This window comes from Cylas formicarius, unplaced genomic scaffold (genome assembly GCF_029955315.1).
Source record: "Cylas formicarius isolate icCylForm1 unplaced genomic scaffold, icCylForm1.1 PGA_scaffold_8__14_contigs__length_24414737, whole genome shotgun sequence".
Classification (NCBI taxonomy): domain Eukaryota; kingdom Metazoa; phylum Arthropoda; class Insecta; order Coleoptera; family Brentidae; genus Cylas; species Cylas formicarius.
Genome location: NW_026844361.1, coordinates 18,001,361 through 18,027,660, shown reverse-complemented (window position 1 = coordinate 18,027,660; position 26,300 = coordinate 18,001,361). Strand labels below are relative to the sequence as shown.

The 26,300-nt window shown below is 36.0% G+C and overlaps 1 protein-coding gene across 1 annotated transcript in view; it reads left to right on the top strand.

Moving 5' to 3' along the window:
* Nucleotides 1-26,266, top strand: part of LOC132706053 (segmentation protein paired-like) — a 53,523-nt gene extending 27,257 nt beyond the window's left edge. The window contains exons 4-8 of the mRNA XM_060677126.1: nt 10,594-10,799; nt 14,943-15,123; nt 20,115-20,266; nt 20,402-20,549; nt 25,913-26,266. Coding sequence (XP_060533109.1) covers nt 10,594-10,799; nt 14,943-15,123; nt 20,115-20,266; nt 20,402-20,549; nt 25,913-26,187 — 962 coding nt within the window. The 3' untranslated portion in view covers nt 26,188-26,266. The remainder of the gene's footprint in view (nt 1-10,593; nt 10,800-14,942; nt 15,124-20,114; nt 20,267-20,401; nt 20,550-25,912) is intronic.
* The last annotated feature ends 34 nt before the right edge of the window (nt 26,267-26,300 follow it).

Sequence of the window (26,300 nt, the reverse complement as noted above, 5' to 3'; positions counted from 1 at the left end):
ACCCATTTAACAATAAAATAGAATTTATAAGTATTATGGCGCCATCTATGTGTTGTTCTGTTACCCAAATTAAATACGCAATCCGGCATACTCGATGAAGTTAGGTAGTTTTCGATAGATAGCATTCAGTATTTTACCATTTGCATTATCAGGTCGATATTATTAAAATTTAAGGTTGAACAACAGCCTTTTTTCGAAAACAAAAAGGGTCAAATCAGGAATTCTATGAAAAGTAAGTTTTACTTTACACATTGATACAGTTGCGAAGCCAGTATTCAAGAGTAATTTTTTTTTATTTAACATATGTGGTTAATAAGGCCCAGACAGATATTAGTTGGGCCTTATTAGTGGGCTTTACCTTATACATTTTTTAATTTTTCTTTACAAAAATGTGGCCAAGAAATGTTGCGGCTTGAAGGCCAATTCGCCGCGGGACATGATGGAAGAAGCACTGTTACTTCTACTCCAAGGAAAATTCCAGCGTTATGTGGAAATTAGATGTGGTATACCAAGTCACACCCTTAGAAACCATTTGGAAGCCGGAGCTGTAAAAAGAATTCTGGGGATAAGACCTACCTTGAATGGAGTACAGGAGAAATTTTCTGACATAGGATACCAAAGCACTTCTACGAAGTGTATTGAAGTATGTTGAAAACCAAAGCATTTCTAGCCATTTCAACATTGAGACAAAAATTGCTGGATGTGACTGGTATAAAGCATTTATGAATCGACATCCTTTCTTATCTCAACGAAAGGCCCAGTCGATAAATCCTGCTATGGCGGCAAAGCTTAATCCATTCTGGAAAAATACGGCTTCAAAGTTCAACCGGCAAAGGTATATAACATGGATGAAAAGGGATGCAGACTAACTCTGCATCAATAGACAGTCATGGCCAAAAAAGGGAACAAGCGAGTTTACCTGTTTCCCCCAAAAAATTGTACAATTGTTCAATATCTCACATGGTATTGTTTAATTACCACAACGATCTAAAGTGAGGATGTGAGGATGACCACCTGATATATGGAATGGCTCAGTCATTTTCGCAAGTGCTGCGACACATCTCCACGTTTCTATTGTTGATGCTGCCGACCAACTGGGAATTCACTTATTATGCCTTCCTTCGTTCCGTTCGTTCAAACATTTTTTGCGATGAGGAGTTGTTGCGTTATTGGGACAAATTCCCAAATAGGAAAGATTTTCTGAAGTTTTTACTCCAGTTTAACCATATGGATTCAGATCGACAGGGATTGTAATTTTTGGATGCATGGTGATCCGGAAGCTGTTACATGCCTGGAGAGCAATGAATAGTTTATCTGCTTATTTTCCATTACAGGAATAAAGGAGGCCTTAACGAGTTTACGTTTAAGTTTTTTTTTTAAGAAAAACTGTTTCATATTTTGTTACATTTTATTTTTCTAAGTGTCCTTATATATAAAAACACCAGTTTGATGTTTTAATTTAAATAAATATTTTTGGCACGAGGCGCGAGCATTTCTAACCAATTTTGTCTACATTGCGATTCGCTCCGCTCTTTTTTGATCCTCCATACGTAAAAACACTTTCTCAGACAACACACTTCAAAGAAAAGCGCTATTTTGAGCATTTGAATTTGATCGCCAACGATTAAATCATGTGCAAGAATCATACTACTTTTTCTTAATTGTGGGTTCAAATCGTAGCGAAAACAAACTTAACGCTGCTGACGGTAAACAAACGTGGTCGTTTGGACGTACTTCATAAGGTTTGAACCATTGACATTATTCTACATGCATAAGCGACAATAATTGACTCTGTTATCAATTTTTGTGGTGTGTGGTTTATGTAAGATTAAGCAAGACTAATATCTCCAAATGAAATAACTTAAGCAAGCTGACCTACCGTACACGATTGGCCGATACAAGTTCAGGTTTTTCCGACAACGTCCTGGACAATCTACTCTCCTGGTCTGTCCCGGATTTTTCAATTTTTTATACAAAATTTATAAACAGTGGCAACGCCGCAATTCCACATTACTCAAATGGAACATTAATAAACGAAGAAGAAGTATTTGACGAAATATTTTTAATAAAAGAATTTGTAACCAATGAAAAGTCAAGATTGGCGAGTTAATGATACCAATGTTTGTGTCCGATGGCTTGAAGTTTTTGATAATTGTACAAAAAGTAAAGTAAAAAGAAAGAGTGTTTTCACTTATAAACAACTTTGGAGTAGAGAAAAAAGTGAAATCAGCCACGATTACAAGGTGCAACGAGAATTTAAGCTGTTTGAAGTTTTGCAAACTCTTTTTAAAAATGATGTTGTTCCAAAAGCAATATGTGATCAAAGTAAATATTCTTTTAAACAAAAGGTTGATTTAAAAAATCATTATATATGTTTTCAATATCTACAAGATAAAAGTTTCTTTATACACAAAGATAATAATTTTTTTTCTCAATAAATTTAAGAAGTGTCGTTGTAAAACTGGTTTGTCGATAAGTTGCAAATACAGTGCGACAAATGGTAATCTCGTACAAATCTTGAAAAGTACAAATAAATCATGGTTTATTTATAGGCGTGATTTTTATTTAGCCTTTTTTCGAAATTTCCTTTGCAGATCTTCTGGAAATTTTAGCGACTGCCTGAAGTACTTTATTTGATTTTATTTAACACATACAGATTAAAGACGTTCGTTAATACTAATTTTACACTCTAAAGACATTGTCCGTTTGAAATGAGGAAAAATCCTATACTAACAATTGAATAGTGAATTTGTTTATCTGGATAGTCCAGCGAAGATATTTTCTGCTCACGGACTATATTATATATATAGTATTTATAATATCTCCACATATTAAAACTAACTCTGCTTTCTTAGATAATGTTAACTGTCTTGGAGGAGACTTTGAAAATGAAATCTAATATTCAAGCAATTATTATTTGACAATAACAATCAATCTCATCAGACTCTCATAGTATACTTGAAAATCTCATCTCTTTATATCTATCTTTCTCAGTTAAGAATAATTTATAATTTTCTATTAAAAATTTTGTCCTTTAAATCGCGATTTCTTAATATGCCTAATATAATTAGGAATGCATAGAATTTGTGTTTTCTTAAAACAAATCAAAATTTAGTTCATTTTACAAATAAGGTTTAGTTGGGACAAAAAATTTACTAAATTGATTTAATTTTGATTAATTTGCGACATTGTTTAAAATTATTGAAGAAAAAATTATTAATATTTTTCGAACAACAAAACTGGCCCTGTTTTGATATTCAGGCCAAACTTTTAATTTTAAACAACTTTTCTTAATAATATTTTGCTCATTTTTTTATTCCTATGCAATTTTTGCAGTTTTTGTAATTGGCTGTATGGTGTTTAACTTGGGAGTATTTTAAATGCACTTAATATGATTATGGAACATTCACCAACTTTTGACCATATTAGTTTCAGTGCAGTTAGTAAAAAAATGCTTCATACTAAAATGATCACACTAGCAATTCTCCTAAAGTGTGTTAAGTAGGTTTAATAGGCAACTTGGACATTTTTTTTATTTGTTCAATACATTTGTTTATGTATAGAAATAAGGCATACCAAATATCAAACTTAAAACTCAATATTTAAGTTGCAATAAATAATTAAAGTAGTGACACGCGGCTATGCTTGTTAAACGACTTTAAACGCGTGGGAATGATCGTGACGTCAGACCGCTGCTTTTCGATCGATACGGCGACATGTTATACTGTTATAAGCCGAGAATTATATTATTTACGTTTATTTTTGGCCTAGAGTAAATTGTTTGATATACCATTTGAATTTTAAAAACTAGAAAACTTTAGTTGATTGCTTATATTTGTTACATAGAACTACGAAATTATTTTGGTGGTTCTTTTAATAGTATAAACTTACTTTTATAAGCAATATTTTTCATTTCAAATTAAAATGTTGTTGACGTCCATCAACAGGGCAGTTTGTTTCGTTTTCGTAGTTGAAAACGGTAAGATTTTTCTTTAATATTGGGAACTCGGATAAATCCACAGAGGCACTGCATTGCGAATAATCAAAAACGAACTATTTTTTAAGCAATATCAACATGAACCAAACAACGCAACTATGAAACGCATATGTAAACAATTTAGCCTTTCCACATTGCACTTCGGAAGTTGCTTAACTCTTTTTCCGCCAGAGGTCTCATTGTAGAATCGCCAATAATCAAATTTTGCAGAGTCATATTCCGTTCCGTAAACTTTGGTAGACCAATTAACAACTCCAATGTATTACTGGTTGCCTAAGAGAACCATTTCGTGCGCAATCCGACTGTTTCGCATAATTTTGGTTCGTATTGTATCCTCGTCAGCATTTTCCGCTGTCTGCGGCCTCCCCTCGGCGGGGTGGCACGGATACTAAAAAGGCGACCGCCAAATTAACGCCAAAAGTCCACAAAGCGGGGCCGCCGCAGCCCGACAATCGGCCTCTCGCATCTTGAATTAGCAAAAATAGTGAGAGAATAATTAATGGATCGAGACGACCGGTCGCGCCACCTGTGGTCGTTTCTGCCTGCTCGACGCGATAAATCATTCGCGCCGCCGGCCTTTTGTGCCTTTTTTTGCGCGCGCGCAAGGCAATTTTTGCGTGGAAACGTAATTAGTTTAATAGATTAGAAAGACGCGGGGATCGGCGCGTATAAAAAAATGACGCGTAATTATACCTAAAAACGAAAAAATTGCGGGCCTTATTAATGGCCGGACGTTCCGCTAGGGTGCGCGTCGAAATTGGGTGTAACCGATACGTCACGGAGACATGTCGGTCGGTCGCAGTGTGCGCTGGTTTTGCAGTGGGTCAAAAAAGTCTCCGTACACATAGTGTTTTTTCAGTTTTCTTTTAGTTTCTTTTTTCACTTACATTTAATGAGAGATATATTTCAAGTAAATATCGGCAATCTCATTAAGAGTAATAAAAATAAAATAAAAATCATTTGAGACACTTTAAAGAATAAGGCAGTTTTAGAAGCATGAAACTATGTCAAATAGGTCTCTTAAAAATCACTGTTTAGAATTGCATGAAGAACCGTTAATTATCAATAATTTACCAAGTCAGCTTGTATCAAATTTCGCTTAAATAACTGAGTTATCCTTGTTTATTTTTGACGCCACTTTTAAGTCAGTAGTTTTAAATTAAAAGCAAAATGAGGGCTAAAAATTGCGAAATTCCAATTGCGCTTCGAAAAAGCATGCTAGATTTATGGAAAGAGTAAAATAATTAAAAAATCACATTCAGTGTACACAGTATGTACAATGTAATGTAAATCAATACAAATCCACCGGATCTTGTTAAGTGCGACCAGGCTCTGGTCGTCCCGGAAAGAGAAGTCTTCTGTTGTGAAAAGAAATATAATTAATTCGAAAGCAGAGGAAATCAGGGAATAGTACTCAAAAAATGTTAGCCCTCAAACTATTAGAAACGGCTTACATTAATTAATTTCGGAAAAAAATTGAAAAAATGTCTGGAATATTTCCGAGAACGCATTAACAAAACCCGGAAGTTTTGGGAAAACGTTGTCCTTAGTGACGAAACAAAAATTAATCTTTTTGGATCAGATGGTCGGGATAAAGTTTGGAGGAAAAAAAATACAGCTCTGAAAATCGAAAATGTCTGTCCTACGGTGAAGCATTCTTTAATACGGCAGTAAACTCCCTCAATTACTTAAACGCAAACGAACTACTATTGATGTTTTTCTATTATTCCATATGTTCTTCTTTTCTAACAAAATATTTATGTGTACTCTATAAATTGTAATGTTTGTACATTATGTTGAGTACCAAAATAAACGAATAAATAAACTTCCATTAAATCTTCACTTACCGTAAAAAATTTAATTATCTGGAGAGGCCGATACATTTTCTAATACATATTTTTGAGCGTACATTATTCTAGATCCAGGCTTTGTAGTTAAACCTATGCGGAACCTTCGGTAACACTAACTTCTTTAATTAAAACGGCAACACTGGTAACTTATTATTTATGAAATCTTGAAGAAGCTGATATTGACGTTGAATTAATTTTGATTCGGCGATCAGGAAGACAAACCCTTCTGGGTCGTTCATTGTAATTTATGAAGAACTGGGAATCTCACGAACGGAATGCCTAAGAGACATATCTACACGAGACAATGTTTGGTAACTTCTTCTTATTCTTTCGGTGCCATATCAGGTCCCCCTAACGTTGGCAATCACATTGGCGAGTTGATCATGGTCTTCGGCTAATCTGAATAGTTGTTCGGCACTGCGTATTCCGGTTGATTTTGCCTTTCATTATAGATTGAAGGATTTTGTAGCGGTCCCCTCTAAGAACATGCCCCAGGTACGATATTTTTCGTATTTTGATTGTGTTAAATAACTCACGGACGGCACTTGCTCTATTTAAAACTGCTTCGTTGGTTTGCAGGGCGGTCCAAGGTATTCGGAGCATTCTTCTATGCAACCACATCTCAAATGCTTCCAGGCGATTAATAGCATTGGCCTGGAGAGTCCAAGTCTCAGCACCGTATAACAACACAGACCAAATATGGCATTTGATCATTCTTTGGCGCAATTTGAGGTTTAAGTTATCAATGCAGAAGAATGGTTTCATTTTCATAAGTTGTGCGAGCTGTTTCTATTCTGCATTTGATTTCTTTATTTGGATCTAGTTGCTCTGTGATATAACATCTGTAATGCATCGGCATGTGGCTAGCGACTGAATACTAACGATGTGCCGAGTACGGTTTGACTCGAGTCAGACTCGATTCCTGCTTTGTACTCCCCTACTTGAATACTACTTTATTTTGATTCGAGTACGCCGGACTCGATTCAGGTACTCGAATCAGAAAGAATCGATTCGTACTCGCAGACTCGATTCTATTCATGCGAGTCCAACTGACTAGAGAGTTTAGTATTCGAGTTTGGTCAACTAGTTGGTATTCGTAAATAGTTTACTTAAGCAATGAAGTGGCGCGGCGGGCAAGTTTGAACCTGCAACTTTTTGTTTTGTTTTGACACCATGTAAACGCCAACTTCAGATGACGTTTCCGTCTAAGCAAGCTCTGAAGATGAACTCTAAAAATGTGGATAAAGCAATATTGAGAATGGTGTTTGTTGATTTTCAGCCGCTTCAAGCCGTTTTCAAGAGTATACACATACGCTTAGCCCTAATTATGAGCTACCTTCGCGAAAGATTCTTTCGGAAAAATTAATTCCGGAGCAATATTCTTTGGCAAGAAAGGCTACGCAAGAGATGATTAAAGTAACAGATTACATTGCTTTGACAACAGACTTCTGGACCTCCGATAGCAGCAAAAGCTACATGACCCTGACAATTCATTTCATTTATGATGGCAAGTCTAAAATTTTAACGTTATCCACCAGGGAAGTTAAGGATGCCCATACGTCAGAAAATTTAGCTCGAGAAATGAAAGATATATGGGAAACCGAATGGAATATTTTGGACAAAATCATTTGCGTCACAACTGACAATGCGGCTAATATAAAAAAAGCTGTTATTGATATTCTGCGAAAACGTCACCACTGTTGTGTAGCTCATACATTGAACTTGTTGGTTCAGGATACCATCAAAAACAACGAACTATTAATTCAATTGATTGAAAAGTGCCGAGCAATAGTAGCCTATTTCAAAAGAAGCAATAATGCTGCATATAAATTAAAACAGGTTCAAGAACAAATGTAACTGGAACCCTTAAAACCAAAGCAAGATGTCCTGACAAAATGGAATTATATGCTCGAACGTCTCGATAAGGTCTTTCTGCTGCAACTTCTTCATTACCTGGCTGTCCGGATAACCTTAACGTTGATGAATGGATCGAGGTGCACGAGTGCCCTTGTGTTTTAAAACCTGTGGAACAAATGACGGGTATTATATCTGGCGAGCAATATCCAACGTTATCCTGCATCATACCTCTTATTCGAGGAGTACAAACGGCACTAAGAAGTTACAGTTCCAATTCCGATGTCGCCAGCAGGTTAAACATAAAATTACTGGATGTTTTCGATAGAAAATTTGGCGGTCATGAGATCAATAAAACTGTTGCTGAAGCAACATTCATGGATCCAAGATTTAAAAAAGCTGGTTTTGGCGTCGAGACAAATGCAGATAATGCTCAAAAATTTGTTATTGACGAGTTGATGATGTTGGGAACACAGGAATATCAAGCTCAATTCCAGGTACCTAATATATTTCTACTGTCATCTATCTCACGTCTCGAAACACGTACAACTTCATCTTCAGATTCCCAGCAGATAACTTCAGAGGAAACTGGTGAGAATTTATGGGAGCATCTAGATAAAAATGTATTAGAATATTCGAGCAAAAACATCAGCAATCATCAAGGTGAAACAGAACGTAGAGCTACCGTATTTGGATAGAAAAGCCAATCCACTTACATTTTGGGAACTTCGCAAAATCACCAACAGCGGCGTTTATAAAATTGCTTTAAAGTATTTATGCATTCCAGCCACTTCCGTTCCTTCGGAACGAGTTTTCTCTAAGGCTGGACTTTTAGGTTGACCAAATACTGTTTCTGAACAGTTATTTCAAATAACTTTCATTTTCTTATATCTATTTTTTTTCATATTCACTTAGTTTTGTACTGTATTCTGGGTTCGGTTTAGGTAGTTTAGGTGGATACCTTACCAAACTTTGTATTCTAAGCTATTGAGTTTGTGTGCCTACTTAATATAAAGTTAAATTTTTTTTTGATTATAATGCTTATTATATCTAGTATTAAAAGAATTGTTTAAAGCTGTCTCAAATTAATAGAATGTTATCTAGACTCTAAGTTGAGAAATTTTTTAATTATTTTCTATGTTTTTCTAATTATCTCCTTAGAATTCCTATGCTCTTTGTTTTTATTTAATGTTTATAATTATCTTTCATTAAAAATATTGACTTACCCATTATTATTGTGTCAATGCTTAACCCTCTGGACTAGAATTTCCAGACTCGAATTTTGGACTCGAATCCTGGACCGAGTTACCAGACTCTAGTCCGCCCGAACTCGAGTCATATTCGAATACTAAACATAGAATTCGAGTACTGGACTCGAATCAGGGAATCGAGTCACGATTCGAGTACCATATAAACTGACTCGGTACAATTCTACTGAATACCATAAATTTTGTTTTAGCCACACTCATTTTTAGACCCATGTTCCGTCCTGTCGTGTTTACGCAATCCAAGAGCTCTTGGAGACCTTGGATACTATCACATAAGATGACCTTGTCTTCGGCATACCGGATAGTATTAATCAGTTCGCCATTGATCTTCACTCCATGGTCTTTATCTTGTAGAGCCTCTTTGAAAATCACATCTGAGTAAAGGTTGAATAATAGCGGCGAGAGAATGCATCCCTGCCTGGCACCTCGCTGAATCTTCCATCGAATCGTACCACTGCTTTGTTGGTTCCAGTACAAGTTCTCTATGATACGTAGATCTTTACCGTCGATACCTGAGGTCCTTAATATATTAAAAAGCTTATCGTGTTGAACCCTATCAAATGCTTTTTCGTAGTCGATGAAGGCCACATAGATGTCTTTACGTTGGTCGTGACACTTTTGTATTAGGGCAAAAAGTGCCTCACGGGTTCCAAGTGCGTTTCTAAAACCAAATTGGATTTCGTCTTTCCCAAGGGCTTCTTATTCTTCCATCTATTATGCGAAGGAAGATCTTAAGTGTGTGGCTCAAGAGGCTAATTAACCTGTATTCATCGTATCTCTTCGCCTGTTGTTATTTCGGAAGGGCTATAAAACAGACTTCAACCATTCTACGGGTATTTTACCAGAATTATATACATTGTTGAAAAACTTAGTTAAGGCACTGATGTGGTCTTCGTGGATCATCTGCAAGAGCTCTGTTGGAATGTTGTCTGGTCCCGTTGCTTTCTTGAGTTTGGCTGTTTTTATAGCATCTAGAACTTCCGATTTTAAGATTTCTGGTCCTTCATCTTGATTTACATTAGCTTGTATATCCACTATAGTATTAGCAGTCTTTTTGTTATATAAGTAACATATTCATCAAATTGTATTCGCGACTGGCCACGCTTTAGATTATTGACGTAGGTAGTTGCGAATTATTTTTTAAGCATTAAGGTTTTTTTTACCAATATTTTCTTAAAAACTACGATTCCACTCCTGTAAAATGCGTTTACAAATATAACCTTGTAAATTTAAGGGGTTCACCATGTTTGATTGAAAAAAGTATTTGAAATATTTGGTGTATAATAGTATCACCTTGTATAACAGTTTATGTTGTTTAATAAATTAAAATTTGTGTACTATAATTGCTGTCCAGTCAACTCAAATCATAATTTAAAGATCAAATGTACAAAGCACTTCAAACATTACCGGAATGGCGGTTTAATAATTAAGCCAGTAGTAGACTAACATTATTTTTTTCTAAAATTCAAAATTCAATAATTTTTTAAGTATTTACGTTTTTTTATTCCTATTTTAGGTTAGCATATTGGGTTGCGATTTTCTTAACACTGGTGATCATTGTAGGAACTGGCAGATATAGGAACTTCTGGAGTTCTCCTTTTCCAATTGGTTGTTTTCGTTCCAGACAAATCGAGCGACAACGAGGCAACATCGGATTGCGAAAGCGAACCCGGGATTCCTCTGAAACGGAAGCAGAGACGTTCGAGGACAACTTTTACTGCCCATCAACTCGACGAACTGGAGAAGGCGTTCGAAAGAACCCAGTATCCGGACATTTACACCAGGGAGGAGCTCGCCCAAAGAACCAAACTGACTGAGGCGCGAATACAGGTTAGAACGCCCTATGCCAATTCGGCGGGATTGTAAACAATAGTAATGCTCTCTATACACAAACCGTTAAATATGCTAATAAAAAAGTTTTATGCAATTAAAAATATAACGTAAAAGCAGAAAAGTATTTACCTCATATCGGGAAAATAGAAATATATAAGTAAATTTGATCTTATTTTATTGCATTAAAATCCTACTGCTGAAAACGCACGCACCCTTATCAGTGGAATAGACTTTAAACAGTTATAATATATAACAAGTACATTCCTCTAATCCTTCCTCATTCAAAAAGTAATAGTAGAACTCGTACAACCATAGGAAACCTGGATCCTGATATCCATGAAGCTTACTATGCAATTCTAAATTCGAAAGCCACTTCTTATTATCAGATTAGATAAGGGCGTATTTTGGGCTTCCTTTGGGAATCATGGTCTTCTAAAGATGTCTCCAATTCTAGCCTGTCAATTAAAGCCTTTATTTGCTTTCCTAGTGTTGATTTGCTGAGAAGTAAAGAAGGAACTCCTTTACTATTTGTAGATATTGTTCCAGATATTTGTCGGTCCGGCAAAGATTTGATGAAATGATGCACAGGAACGAACCCAGAGTCGGATCGACTAGGCATGAGTCCGTAATTTCTGATGATTATTTATGACTCTTGTATTGCCATTTGCGGCGTTACAAAATACATTTGCGCTTTGATGTTCCAAACTGAATTTGAACGTTGATACCAATCGCACAAGGACCCCTCATTTGTCTGACTTGGTTCGCCATACACGAGAGAAAACTCCAACTTTTTCTTGGAGAAAACCAGAAATAATCAGAAACCTTTTTGAAATCCACAAATATCAAAGTCGGTGATTTATTGTATTCGATACATTTTTTAATCAGTTTTCAGAGCTTGTAGGTGACCATTTGTTCCTTAACCTTTTCTAAAACCCGCCTGCTCTCTGGGTTGATAAAAATGTAATTTTCATTCTGTGATTTTTGTGATGATTTTGGTAAACCATTCGTAAAAATGAGTGTGTAGTAGGATAGCGTTTTTCCAGGTTTTGGGGACAGTACTTTGATATAAATATAAATCAACTAACTGGTTTATTACAACTAGTAGTTTCTCTCCTCCTACTTTAATAGTAGCTATTACTATTTGGTCATCTCCCGGTGCCATGTAGTTTTTCATTTCTTGTAGGCTACTTTTCATCTCCTTTGGTGATACTTTTGGCATAAGTTAAGATCCTTGGTTTATTACTTTGAGTTTGTGTTCCATCTGTTTCCTTTAGTTGTCTTCTATATAATCCTTTTTAGAAGTTTTTCGTTATCTCTCTATTTGATTTAAGTCTCCTTTTTTGTCTTTTAGTTTAATAATTTCTTTTTCTTAGTTTTGGTTAGTTTTTCTTGGTTAGTTTTGTGTACTAGTTTTTTTTGGTTAGTTTTTTCACTTAGTTTTTCTTCTGTCGTGCCTGCCTTAAGAGAATACCGTTCTTGAGCAACTTGAGCAAGAAAAGGTTGGTTTAAGACTCGGTTTATAGCTTCTTCATACTCCTCTTTATTTTCGGCTGAACTCCATTTCAACATTTTTCTTTTCTTTATCAGTCTCATTCTTTCAGTTTAACTTACTGCTCTATGATCACTCCCAATGCTAAATTGATTTAATATTGTTGTTATGAAGAAGTGTATTTCATTTTTGTGTTCCCATTTGGGTTTACCCATGTCCATGGTCTATGTGGTTTCTTCTCGTAAAAGCTATTCATTAAATACTCTGCATCATCGATTTGCTTTCCTACTTTTGCATTGAAATCTCCCATAAGAACAGTGAAACGATATTCTGTTTGTATTAACGCCGTAGCTAAACCTTCGCAAAAATCCTCAACTTCTTCATGTGTTGGAGCATTGAGTATTGTTTATTCTCAGTGTTATGTAGATCACTCTTTCTGATATTTTCTTGATATCCAATATACAGTGTATGAAATATATATATATATATATATATATATATATATATATATATATATATATATATATATATATATATATATATATATATATATATATATATATATATATATATATATATATATACAGGGTGCGGCAGCATAACTTCCTTTTTTTAAATGCGCGCCATTCAGTTAGTTGATGTCATAGTGGGGCGCTAGTGGTCTCGTTCAAGAGGGGGTACTGTAAAGTTTTGTCCCGACACGGTTCAGTCGCCATCATGCGTTGGAATAGTGAGGAGCGTGCCTTTGCCGTTGAGGCCTACTTTTCAAGCGGTTGTTCGGTTGTTGCAACACAGCGTGCATTTCGGAATCGCTTTAATTTAGCCCCGTTGGCTCCCGTCCCAGACCGCAAATCAATTGTTACATGGGTCACTACATTCAGACAAACTGCAAGTGCGACAAAACGAAGAACTGGAGTCCCTCGGCCCGTTAGATCACCTGAGAACATTGAAGCAGTGAGAGCTTCAATGTTGCGATCACCACGGCGTTCTGCGCGCAAACACGCATCTGCCCTTGGACTATCCGATCGTTCTGTGAGAAGAATTCTTCGTGATGATCTTCATTTTCATCCCTATAAGATGGCGATAGTGCAGGAACTTACAGAACGTGACTTCAATTCTCGGATGAACGCGTGTGAGCTTCTTCTTGATGTCGTTCCCGAGGGTGCTATTGTTTTTTTTAGCGATGAAGCCCATTTTCATTTATGTGGGTCGGTTAACAAACAAAACATGCGCTACTGGGCTGACACCAACCCTCGACAATTGCATCAAAGGCCTTTGCATTCACCCAAAGACACAGTGTGGTGTGCAATTTCCTCAGCTGGAATTATTGGTCCCTGGTTTTTTGAGTAAAATGAGGTTACAGTGACAGTGAATTCGGACCGGTATGTAAACATGCTACAGAATTTTTTTTTCCCACGGCTAGAAGAGTTGGATTTGGGGGACACTTGGTTCCAACAAGACGGTGCAACAGCACACACTTCAAGAGCATCGATGGCTGTTTTGAGGGAACACTTTCCAGAGCGCCTTATCTCAATTAGAGGCGATTTGGAATGGCCGGCACGCTCTCCCGATCTGTCCCCTTGTGATTTTTTTCTATGGGGTTTTTTAAAATCCCTGGTTTATGTGAACCGTCCAAGAACCCTACAAGATTTGAAGATCAACATCGAAGAAGAAATTGCCAACATAACACCAGCTATGCTAACAAGAGTCATGACAAACGCCAGATATCGGTTTACGCAATGTATGGAGAATGAGGGACGTCACCTAACAGATTTGATCTTCAAAACAATGTAAATAAAAACTTTAGACATGTACCTACATTATAAAAAATAAATAAAGATTTTCCGATGCACACAATAGTTTTTATTGAGTTTTGAAAAAAGGAAGTTATGCTGCCGCACCCTGTATATATATATATATATATATATATATATATATATATATATATATATATATATATATATATATATATATATATATATATATATATGATGACACTATATTCCGGGATATCATCCGTTCGCTCGTTGAACTCCGACTGGAATCCTGCATCCGACTGGAATCCTGCAAATCTTGCATCCGACTGGAATCCTGCAGACGTTTCGCCAAAATCTCACTTGGCATCTTCAATGCTCGCGCTCCGAAAACACTTCGAACACTGTGTTCGAAGTGTTTTCGGAGCGCGAGCATTGAAGATGCCAAGTGAGATTTTGGCGAAACGTCTGCAGGATTCCAGTCGGATGCAAGATTTGCAGGATTCCAGTCGGATGCAGGATTCCAGTCGGAGTTCAACGAGCGAACGGATGATATCCCGGAATATAGTGTCATCACATTTTTCCATCCGTGAATCAATACGTGAGAATATATATATATATATATATATATATATATATATATATATATATATATATATATATATATATATATATATATATATATATATATATATATATATATATATATATATATATATATATATATATATATTCTCACGTATGGAAAAATGTGATGACACTATATTCCGAGATATCATCCGTTCGCTTGTTGAACTCCGACTTGGAATCCTGCAGACGTTTCGCCAAAATGCTCGCGCTCCGAAAACAGTGTTCGAAGTGTTTCTCTATTTCTGCGTACTTTCTCTATTTATATAGGTCTGGTTCAGTAACCGCCGCGCCAGACTACGGAAGCAGCTGGCCAGCACGAGCAGCTCCTACACCCCGATAGGGGTGGCGTACTCTGCCCCCACCACGCCGTATCCTTCGTCGATTGGTCAAGGGGTGACGTCGGAGGGCAGTTTTTCTTCGGCCGCGTCGGCCGTGTCGGCGAATCAAAGTAAGGGGAGGAGGTTAAACAATAGGGCTCCGGTGATGGGGGCGCGTAAAAAACTGACGCTTTTAATGTCGTGCCGCTGGTGATTGAAGAGGGTTTTAAAACTGTTACATGCCATAATATATAGGCGCGAAGTGAGGGGAACTTTAATTGTCATTGTACAGCGTGTGCAAAGTTAAAATATTATTTGATAATGTTTTCATAGCATATACAGAGTGTATTTAGTGCAAGAAATATATAGTCGGTACTACTTGCGATGGCATAGTCGATCATAAAACCAAGGGCTTCAGTATTTTACCTGCTTCCACTCGTATACTCAAAATGGCAAAACCCACCCGTTTACCTGCCAGTGTTAATAATACGACCAAAAATATATTGCATTTATTGCTTGGACGTTTTAAGTATTTTACAGTACCTTAACCTCAGACATCAGGTGATATGTATCATTCTTAAGAGTCTAATCTATATTGCAATATTTTCGTATATATTACGGAGGTATTTGACTGTGATGCTTTCGGTAATATATACCTGATTCATTGGCCATGCATTGACCCTGCAAGTCTATTGCCACTGGTTAAGGGTGAGTCAGTCTTTTTTTAAGACTATAGATTATAATCGCTGTAGATAAAGCTCGTCATAAGAATACATATAAATATTTATTAGAATGTTGCAATTAAACATTTATCGAATTTCCTGTTCTTTAAAACTTTAAAATGTGGACCCCTGTTAGAAGAAAACATGGAATACAACGCAGAATTTGAAGACGAAGTGGAGATGGTAATCGAACCTAATGACTATTTAGAAGGCGAACTATCTCAGCAAATAAAAAAGCGGATCCATTTGTCTTCGGATGCTAAACAAATTGTTTTGAATGTTTACAATTTTATTAGAAGTAGGAGCAGCAGTAAAAACAAGTGGTATGAATCAAAATTCCGCAGTGAACTGTAAGAAAGATTGTTAAGAGGAAAGTGAGAAAAGATGCTGGTACCTCGAGGTTTTAAAGAGCAACAGGCAGATCTAATTAGGCGTATAATCTACGACGCTTATGAATAGTGTTTTAACTCTAGAAGAACTGCATAAAAATGTAGTGACAGTCTAAAACATTAGTTGTGATTTTCAGTTCCAAACAATTAATAAATGCCAAGTGGTAATGGAATCTCAAAGAATTTCGCAATGGAGAGTGGATTATTTAACTGCAATTGAAAAATTTCGAGAGCAAATTTGGCCAATGGGCCACGATGCAGTAAAAAAAAAGATGGTGTGATAACAGTAACAAAGGTGTATTAGACGTGCCGCTTTCACATGTAAAACGCATAATGCTGGATCCAAAAATGGTTGGGTGGAAAAGGCCTGCCAAAAACGTCAAAGATTCAAGTGTGTATTGCCATGAAAACATGACCGCGGAAATATTTGAGGACTGGTTTGAAAATTTAAAAAAAATCCGTTGGATATTGCCTTGTATCACCACCTAGGGAAAACTAGGAGGGAGGAGTGTGTATTGTAAAAAGTACATGAATCCAGCTCCGAGAAAGGGCGTACTGTCGGGATTGCTGTCTTGGATTGGTCAGATAGACATTTACGGCGCAACAACATCTGTGAACAATGAACAATATTTTTCCGGCATTTTATTGTCGACTATGCCATCACAAATCTTACGGACTATATTTATTAGCGATACACACAGTTAAATAATTTAATACGTTTACACTTTGTGTTGAATCCGGGTAATCAAACAATGCCAAAGGATCGAAAAATGTTTGCCGCTGATAGCAAAAAACAAATTTTCAAGTTATTAAAATTAAATTTTGAAATCATTAAAAAGCAAAAAAAGTAATTGGAAAGAAACTAGTAATACACTTTCCAAAAATTATATGGATTAATTAAACGAATTGGACTTATGTAAAATTCATGCCTAATAATAATAGAATAATATTGTTGAAAACATCAGTCGCAAAAGTTAACTGAATTAAAAATTTATTCCGGCCAAAATCACAATTAAAAGGTTTGTCCTTGTTGTGTCGCTGTCTCATGATTAACAATTTATGATCGTAATGAAGAAGCCGAAAATTAATTAAACTTCAGCAAACAACGTAAACGATTTTACAAATAAATTTCTAAGAATTCAAAAAGTTTAACACAACAAACACATAATCAGGGGCAACACTCCATTTGTTTACTTGAACGTCCCAGAAATCCTAAAAAAAATTATAGTTCAATAACTATTTGAAAAGTACACAGTATGCATTTCTGATTCTTATGGAATTAACATAAAGTCATAATAATTGAGCATTTTAGAAATTTTGCGTAAACTGTTGGTGATTTTGCACAATAACTTAACACATTAAGAATACTAAAATCGTCAGATATTATACATATCTGAGATATTCCGTTAAGATTGATAATACCTAATTTTTTTACAGGAATTATGCGTAACACCTGTACATTTCGAATCACTTGCTATTTGGAGTAGAAAACACAAAAAGTAGGTACTTATTTTGCAATCTATTTAAGCAATAACATCTTTTAGATGATTTAACTCCTACGTATTTGCAAAACTGTTTATTAGTTTGAACAAGAAGATCTGTATTTTATATTTTGTTATATTTCCGAGGTAAAATCATTAATCAGTAATCACCGACATGTACCTTTAGCACATTGAAATCAAAAGTAACCGAAACTAATACTAAGCACTAACCAAACAAATTCCAGAATATTAATTTTTTGTCATTTACATTTACATACCTGTGACGACACCCTTCGTAAAGATTCGGGAATCAAGTTCATTGGCAGGCCAGACTCTTAGCACTCAGGCTACAGAGAAATTCAAATTGGCTACTAACTGAGGAATACAACCGAATGTTTTAGATATTACGCATATTTCCTGCGACATTTTTAGTTATTATCTGGGAATATCCTATACATAATAGCTGATTTTGGAATTTATGCATAATTCCTAAAATGGTTTACGCTTACCAAACATTTTCGGACATTTAGTGATAACATATATAACGTCTATTATTTGCAACGGCCCCAGAGTAATACCGCTCTTCTATAAGCGGGTAGCGCCATCTCGCGAGTAGAACTGAAGGTTTCACTTCCGGCAAGAACGGGCCGCATTTACAGTAATAGCACCCGGACTAGAAAATATGTTTTTCCGAAGCCGTGGCTGGTAACAACACTGGCGCTAACAGCAGTTACCAGTAATAACACGCGGGCTAGAAAATGTTACTAAAATGTTGGCTATAGTAATAGCACGAGCGATAATTAAAACAGCACTTTTTCTATGGATAAGTATAGATCAACAAAACTAAAACACATACCAATACACATAGAAGCAGTGTTATATTTGAAAAAAAAAGACAGAACAGTAGAAAGAGTACATTCTTATCAAGGTAGCATGAAAATACTTACAAAAATGTAACTGAAATTGATTTTTTAAGATAGAATTACATTTTTGTTACTTAACGTAAAATAAAACAAATGAAGTATATTTTAAACATTATTGCGACCTATGTCTATCTTATAAAAAAAAAGGTGTTAATTACTTTTTAAATTTATTTCCTCCAAGACCCTTATTTTCTCTAACACATTTGGCAAGCGAATGCGGATTTTTTGTTTTACTATTTGAAAGCCTTTTAGTACTTCTCCCTGCTGTTTGAGCTCTTCTTCCACACAACAATGACTTTCTTCTTGAAATGGTAGTTGGCTGCTGGTTTGCCATGACGCAAATTAGTTTGTCTCCTTACGCTACTAACACCACTCTATTTAAAACAGTGGTATAAACCGCTACTCAAATTATTGTCACTATTATCACACTTGTTTTTATTAACCAGACATCGCTTTACATCTGGATAAAAAGTAATAGGATCTTGGTCAATCTTATCTAAAATGTCAGTGCAACAACTTTGCCATTCATTTTTAGGGACTGCAATTTCCTGTGGGGAGGGCATATTTTTAATAAATTCCGAATTTATGTCGATGTTGTTGGAACCTTCATTGCTTTCCATTTTGCTTTTGTTATACGAATGCTCTACAGTAATTGGGTCCATCTCCATTCCTGCTCACTGACAGTACGCTGTAATGGTAAAAACATTTCACTGTTAGCACATTGGCCACTCGCAATGACGCTTTTTTGAGACACCCTGTATAATCCAAAATTCAAAGGTCGCTTCCCCTTCCTAAATACTACCCCTGTACCAAACTTCACATCAAAATACGATGATATACAGGGTGTCTCATTAAAAAAAAATGAGTTTTAGGCAATGGCACTTTTTTGAGATCCCCAATATAATCCAAAATTTAAGGGTCGATTCCCCTTGAGCGATCAACTATTTCAAGGCATTGGCAACCCTGAATATACCAGACCACCAAGAACCAAAAGACTTTAACCAGCAACTGATCCGTTATTTTAAGGTGAGGAAACAAATTTATTAAAAAGTACTTACCTCAACATCGGCTTTGTCTTTTAATTGAAGCCTTAGAATCTTATCACTAATTATTTTAGTTTTAAACGACTCAGGAAGTTTTCCCCATCCATATTTATATTTCTACACAATATTATGTATATAAAACTCAAAAACAAACACTACAAAACACACTTAACAAAGAAAGAAGGAAGTTTCCAGGAGGCGTGCTGTTGCGCATTTTTCTCTCTAGCACAAGTGCTGTTACTGATAACAATTTCGCGGATCCGAACTTAAACGAAGTTTCTAGCCCGCGTGCTGTTACTCTAAATGCGAACGGGCCTGGAAGCTCGTCGCAATATCTGTTTGGTATTTGAATTTATGAAATCACCAAAAGCTAGTCTGGATCCCTTTTGCAGTGCAATATGTTGCTTGTTTTCATGACTTTCATGTATGTTTAGAAAGAAATATCAATTTAAGAATCACCATGTCGACCAATAATACCGTATAGTTCGTCTACAGTAGACAGCTCCCCTTTGGTCTTTTGTAATAATTTGTAGGACATACTTAAAAGTGGTTTCTTTTTTCCAGTGGCCGACCTCTACCCGCCGCACAACCACTCGACGTCGCCTGGTCTACCGTTGGGCGACATCAAGTGGGAACACCCGCTGGCGCACAATCATTTCCCCCCACACCATCCGATCTATCCACCGGGCGCGAATCTCGTCCCGATCGCGCAGAACATGACGCCGCCGACGTCCATAGCGACGCATCACCACGCCGAAAATTCGTCACCCGAAAACCACACCAACATGGGCGGACCGAACGCTAGCTTGACAACCAGCAACGGCAACATGGCGTCCGGCGCCGCACCTAACCTCCAAAATTTGGGTCAGTCGGGCGAGATAAACTACAAGGACGGCAACGATAACAATATCCATCATTCCGTCAGTCCCGGGGAGCAGCAATACGGAAATATGCCCCCCACCCCTAACAGTATGGTTACCATGATAGGACCTACCAGCGGTAAGTGTATATAAAGTCTGTTCATAGATATAAGAAAGTGACTAACTGATACGAATTAAGGAAAGACCCGGGCAAGCTGTAAGAATGAAATATGGCTGAATTTAATTATTTGGGGTTTTGTTAGGAAAGATACTAAACAATATTTATCTATTTATGTATGTATTTATGTTTAAACCAATAATAAAATTACAAATTATTTTTATTACCTACTTAAATTACTTAAAATTTTTCACATAATATATCAGTATCACTATCGCTATCATCGCCTGTTCTAATTATTATTTGTTCTATATTATTTGCAATATGGATATACGATTGTTCAGCTTTTTCTATATGTTTAACAGAATTTGCCCAACTTTGTGGAGGGATTTTAAAAATTTCGGTTTGGAGTTAACACGGGGAAAAACATTGTTACGATAAATGGCAGATTTCAGTTGGTACCAAACATGTTCAATGGGATTAAATATACAGTGGTAAGGTGGAAGAGTTAAAACTGTATGCCCTAGATTTTTTGCGTAATTATCACAGACGTATTCCTTTTGTAGGTTCAAGCTTTGTAGGACCTCAATTAAATGCTTTATGGTATAATCTTCGTGAAAATAAATGTCGTTATTATACATGTAGTTTTGGATTGTTGCTTTTGTGTCACATGAGGAAGGGGTTTTACTCAACTGTCTACTGTGATAACTTGCATTGTCCATTACAATTACGCTATTAGGAGGAATGTTTGTAACTAGTTTCTTTTTAAACCAACTTTCAAATAAATCAGCGGTGGTGTCTTCATGGTAATCCATGGTAATATTTTTCGCAGACAGAGAAAATCCATTTGGAATCCAACCATCTTTAGAGCCAGCATGCAAAATAGTTTTGGTTAGTTTCTTTTACCTCTTCTTGAGAAAATGTCAGCATCACTTCTTTTTTTCCTCGCTGAAATGGGATTATTTGCAATTTTCCATACAGTTGATGTTGGAATTTTCGTCAATGTGGCCGTTTCTTTCTAAAGATGCTAGCTTGCTGGCACCACATTCAATGAGAGTCAAATAAACATTGTTTATAACTTCCTTAGTCTCAATAGAATAGTGTTTTCGACATTTGGGCGGGAGCATCTCCTGAGATACACTAGACTCGCACATATTTTGCATAATTCGCACACGATTCAACACACCCTGTATTACACACAAAATAAGAATGATTATTAATAAACTTAAACTAAGTATTATACCAAACCAAAGAATATTAAACAAAGGTAGGTATACAATTATTTTCTATTACGGACCACAATTTTACCTGAATTTAAATTCCGAAACTTTAGGTAATAATCTTGTTGCGTTGTATGTAAATGACCACCCTTGGATAATCCCATTCATTCATTTCTTATATCTATGAACAGACCATACCACAATTTTCTTGAAATTAACATACATTTTCAAGTATCAATGATTACTATCACAATAATAATCAAAATTAGCTAATAGATAGTGGATAAGTAAGTAGGCTTCTTAAAAGAAATATATACCTTCCAGTTGTTCCAGTTGTACAGGGTGGTCTAAATTCGAGGGTCCTCGATGACTTTAAGCATTTGCAGCATGCTTAGCCCAAAACTAATATGCATGTTACGGGCTCGATTTTCGAGAGAAGTCAAAAACTGAAAACGCATCGTGACATGTCAATGTGTTTTTCAGCTACAGGGTGATTCTCAAAAATGTGCGATTTTAAAGGCCTTTTTTAATTGTAAGAATAGAATTTTGGGAAAAAACATTTTATAAAGTTTTTTTAAGTGGGAATCTTTCGATTTTACTCGTTTTGTGTTAGAGCCTTTAGTTCCCGAGGTATCACACAAAGTTATATTTCTTTAAATGGGATACCCCCAATTTTTCTAAAAAATCAGTTTTCTAATAAAATTTTGTGTCGAACAATGTGTCATACACCTATTTTTATTAAATAGTTTAAAAGATATTTGCAATTTGTTTAATGCTTAAAGCCATAGAGGCCCCTCGAATTTGGACCACCCGGTACAAAACATGCTCTACGACAGCGATGAGAGGATCATCTTACTAATCTATAGTCTATTGCAGACATGTGCAGAGTGACCCACCGTAAGCCACATTCATTTTTTGCGTTTATTCTTCCATTTTCTCGAGTGCTCCACCCGAGTTTTTGTCTAGCCTATTCTTATCTATTCGCCAACACTGAGAATGGTGTGTACCGTGATTTTATATTAAATATACATACATAAATTAGGCAGAAATTAAATTATTCTTGACGTTATCATTAAGGGGTCAACACAGTAGGATCAGGCAGTTTCCCTTCTTTAATTACATGCTGTTGCTTTTCCGAGTTCTCTGGTGATATTTCCTCTATGGTTTCCCTGAAGGTACCTTATAACCGTTGACAGGCTTGGCGAGCACTGGTTATATTTTGGTCTTGCCACGTTTTGGTTCCAGATAACCTTTATTAATCCACGTCTCATAAAGACAAGACAAGAAAAATGATTTTATTGCATAAAGTTTATCCACGCCTGTGACCGGCACCTAAAATCAGGGAAAGTACACGAAAATTCCCATTTTATTACTTTAGTAAACAGAAATACAATTTTTTTTCTTTTGCATTGAGACCATGTAAAAATTAAAAAAGATATAAGTAATATAATCGAAGAAAACACACGACATTTTTATTTGTTGTTCATTTATTATTAGTGTATATATTGCCCTCAAAGGTGCTGCCTAGTATAGCTATATTGTTATTTTCATAAATACTTTAAAAAGCGTTAAAATCCGTTAAATTATTCAATATATTTTTGCGTCGCCCCGTATACGAAACTAATTCGCCACAAATAGAACAAGTCAAAACGGCGTGATTTTTTTTAGGTCGCGCTATAAAAGGCGTTATTTTTTTTCGTTCGCAACGCATTGTTGCCGGCAAAAAGCCCGCCCCCAATAACAACACTCGCCTCGTTTTATTATTATTAAATTAATATCGTTGAATGGGCGCCCATCGATTTTCGCAACGGAACTGGACTTTTTTCCTCTCGACGCCCGGTAAAGTGTAAATCGACCTTTTTTTTCCTCGCAACAATGGCGAAGAGAAAGTCTAATAAAAATGACATAATTAGCGAGCGAATAAAAACCGATCAATTACGACGTTTGAGAATAATGGGAAACACTTACAGTGTCACGCTCCATTTTGTATCGTAATTGTTAGATATAATAGCAGCGAACGGGGGATTCGATTCAAATCGTAGTCGGCGGTTACGTAAATCCACCCTTAATTTGGCGACACCGAAACTTGCGCATTTGTGGTTTTAGTTGCGCGTCGCCTCGTATAGACGAACCACAGCCATGACGACTTATGATTTCTGTGCACAGAATGCATTATTTGTTATTTTGGACCTAGAGAAATAAAGAAGAGTGAGAAAAGAAGAACAATGTTTACGAAAAGCGTGATTGCTAAAATGATATTGCTGCGCACCATTGCCAAGTTGTTTTATTTCTTTGAGTTTCTTTGGTAAAATTGTTGTTACACTGCAAATTTCATAACGCAAGGTGAAATAGAGTTACATAAACTGAACTGAATTGAAAAGACAACAAATTCTCAAATTTGTTTTTTACATGGTGTAAGAAAAAGGTCAAGAAAGCAAACTTTTAAATATATATCTTATCTGGTATCGTCCAGATCCACAAAATGATATTCACATATGCCCTCTTGGATTCATTTATTCGTTTGACCCACAAAAGGATAAGTACATTTGAAAGTTCTTCCTATCGCATTGCTGTATTCATTTATTTTTTAAATAATTATCTTATTTTTCTGTTAACACGAGAAAGGATTTCTGATTCACCCCGTATCATTTATACAAGTCTTGCCAACAGTGTTATATTAATAGTCACTTATAACTTGAATTTTTTATGTGCTAATGTTTTTCGGCAGTTTATTTTCCAACCATCCTAACGTACAATCCCAAACGTATCAATTTTTTTCGAGCATCCTGTATATAAGACGAAAAGCGTAAATACCATAACCGCCTCTTTATTTTATAAAATTAGTTTCTTTACTCTCTACATTTTTCCTGAATTAAAAGCCGTTTCTAGCTTTTTGTCCTGAAAAACTCTAGCCACAATAATTTGCATCAGTCACGACATAAGAATATAATAAAAAGAAATATTTAAAAAGAAAAAAAAAGCGGTCCCGAATGGGGTTTGAACCCGAGACCTTCCGTGTCGCACTATTAATCATTTCAACCATGGACTTGGGAGTTTTGGTTAGTTGCATCGCAAACTTTCTGCAATATGGGAAAACAGTAAATGCTGTTAACATTTTCGGCCGTTTTAGATTTTAAACTGTTTTTTTTGTGAATCTAGTTTACTAATACAAAAGTTGTCCAGTATTTCCAGAAGATGAAATTGTACTAGCCTAAAAAACATTTTGATATGAAACTTTTTGGTTTGTGCCATCTTGATATTATCGTTCAAAAACCATAAATATATACATACATAAATATTATTCTCCACATTTTTTTTTATTGAAATCTGGAAAAATATAGTTTATCTTTTGTCATTTGGCCTAAATAATTTAAAACCAGAAGCAAATATTTGATTATTGCAATCTTGCTAAATTCCTTGCTATTATTTCCCTACCCTCGTTCCCTGCAACGGTTATGTTCTGCTCATTTCACTTCACAGTGGTGATTACATTCTTGGATAACCCGAGCATTAATGGATGTGGTCGTTTAAATGCTTAATTTCATGTTTTGGCCCTCTTCCCTTTTGACATGATAGGAACAATCTGGTATACGTAATACATAAAATTAAACATTAACTGCCGTTTGATAGTCGAAAATGTTAAATGCAAAAATTGCAGTATATTCAGTTTTTTGCACGTAACACGCACGTCCTGTCTGGACTAACGGATATTTTTATGTTATTGTCCCAAAGCTCAATGAAATTCTTTGATCGTGTTCAAGAAAATTTATTTTTATCCAAAAAACTAGATTTCAAAATTTTTTAAAAAGTATTTGGGAATTCTATTCTTGCCCAATTTAAATCGTTTCGATTAAAGGACGGATCTCTGACTTCCTGAGGAATTTCAACTCGATAGCTCGAAAGTTCGGACACTTACTTTGGTTCAAAACGCAAAAATAATGGCCGACAAAATAGTCACTGATCAGATCATCCTTACTTATTGAATCGTCTAGTATTAGGACGTACGAAAGCAGGTTTCAAAAAAATCTGGCTAGTCTGTCACAGAGAACAGAAGAGAACAAAGAACAAAAAATTGTTTAAAAATGCTATGGGCGCTCCAACTGTTATACACGTAACTGCATCATTATCGTTTATCGTGTCTTTCAAAATCTCATTCTTTCGCAGGCAATAGTTCAAACAGTACCGAAGGCGCCCAACATCAAGAGTCGAACAACCTCCAGCATTTGCCGGCGTCTTGGCCGATGTCGCCCAATCACCAACTGAGGAACCTGAGCCCGGTCAATAGTCACCAAGCGATACCTAGCAGTCTGGGTCAGTTGGGTCAGCCGCTCGCCCAAAGTTTGACCAGTTTCGGACAAAATATGCAGCACGGCATCCACGGGTACTCGAATCACGCGCCCAAGGGATTCGGTCACCAGCCGTTTTACGGTTGGTACTGACAGTTTGAGGTTAGGTGCCGATTACATTAAGCGGAGCGGGAAACTAGGTTAGCGAACGATAGTCTTAAGTTTGTAAATATTGAACATACCCAGTGATTTTTTTTCTGTAGTGT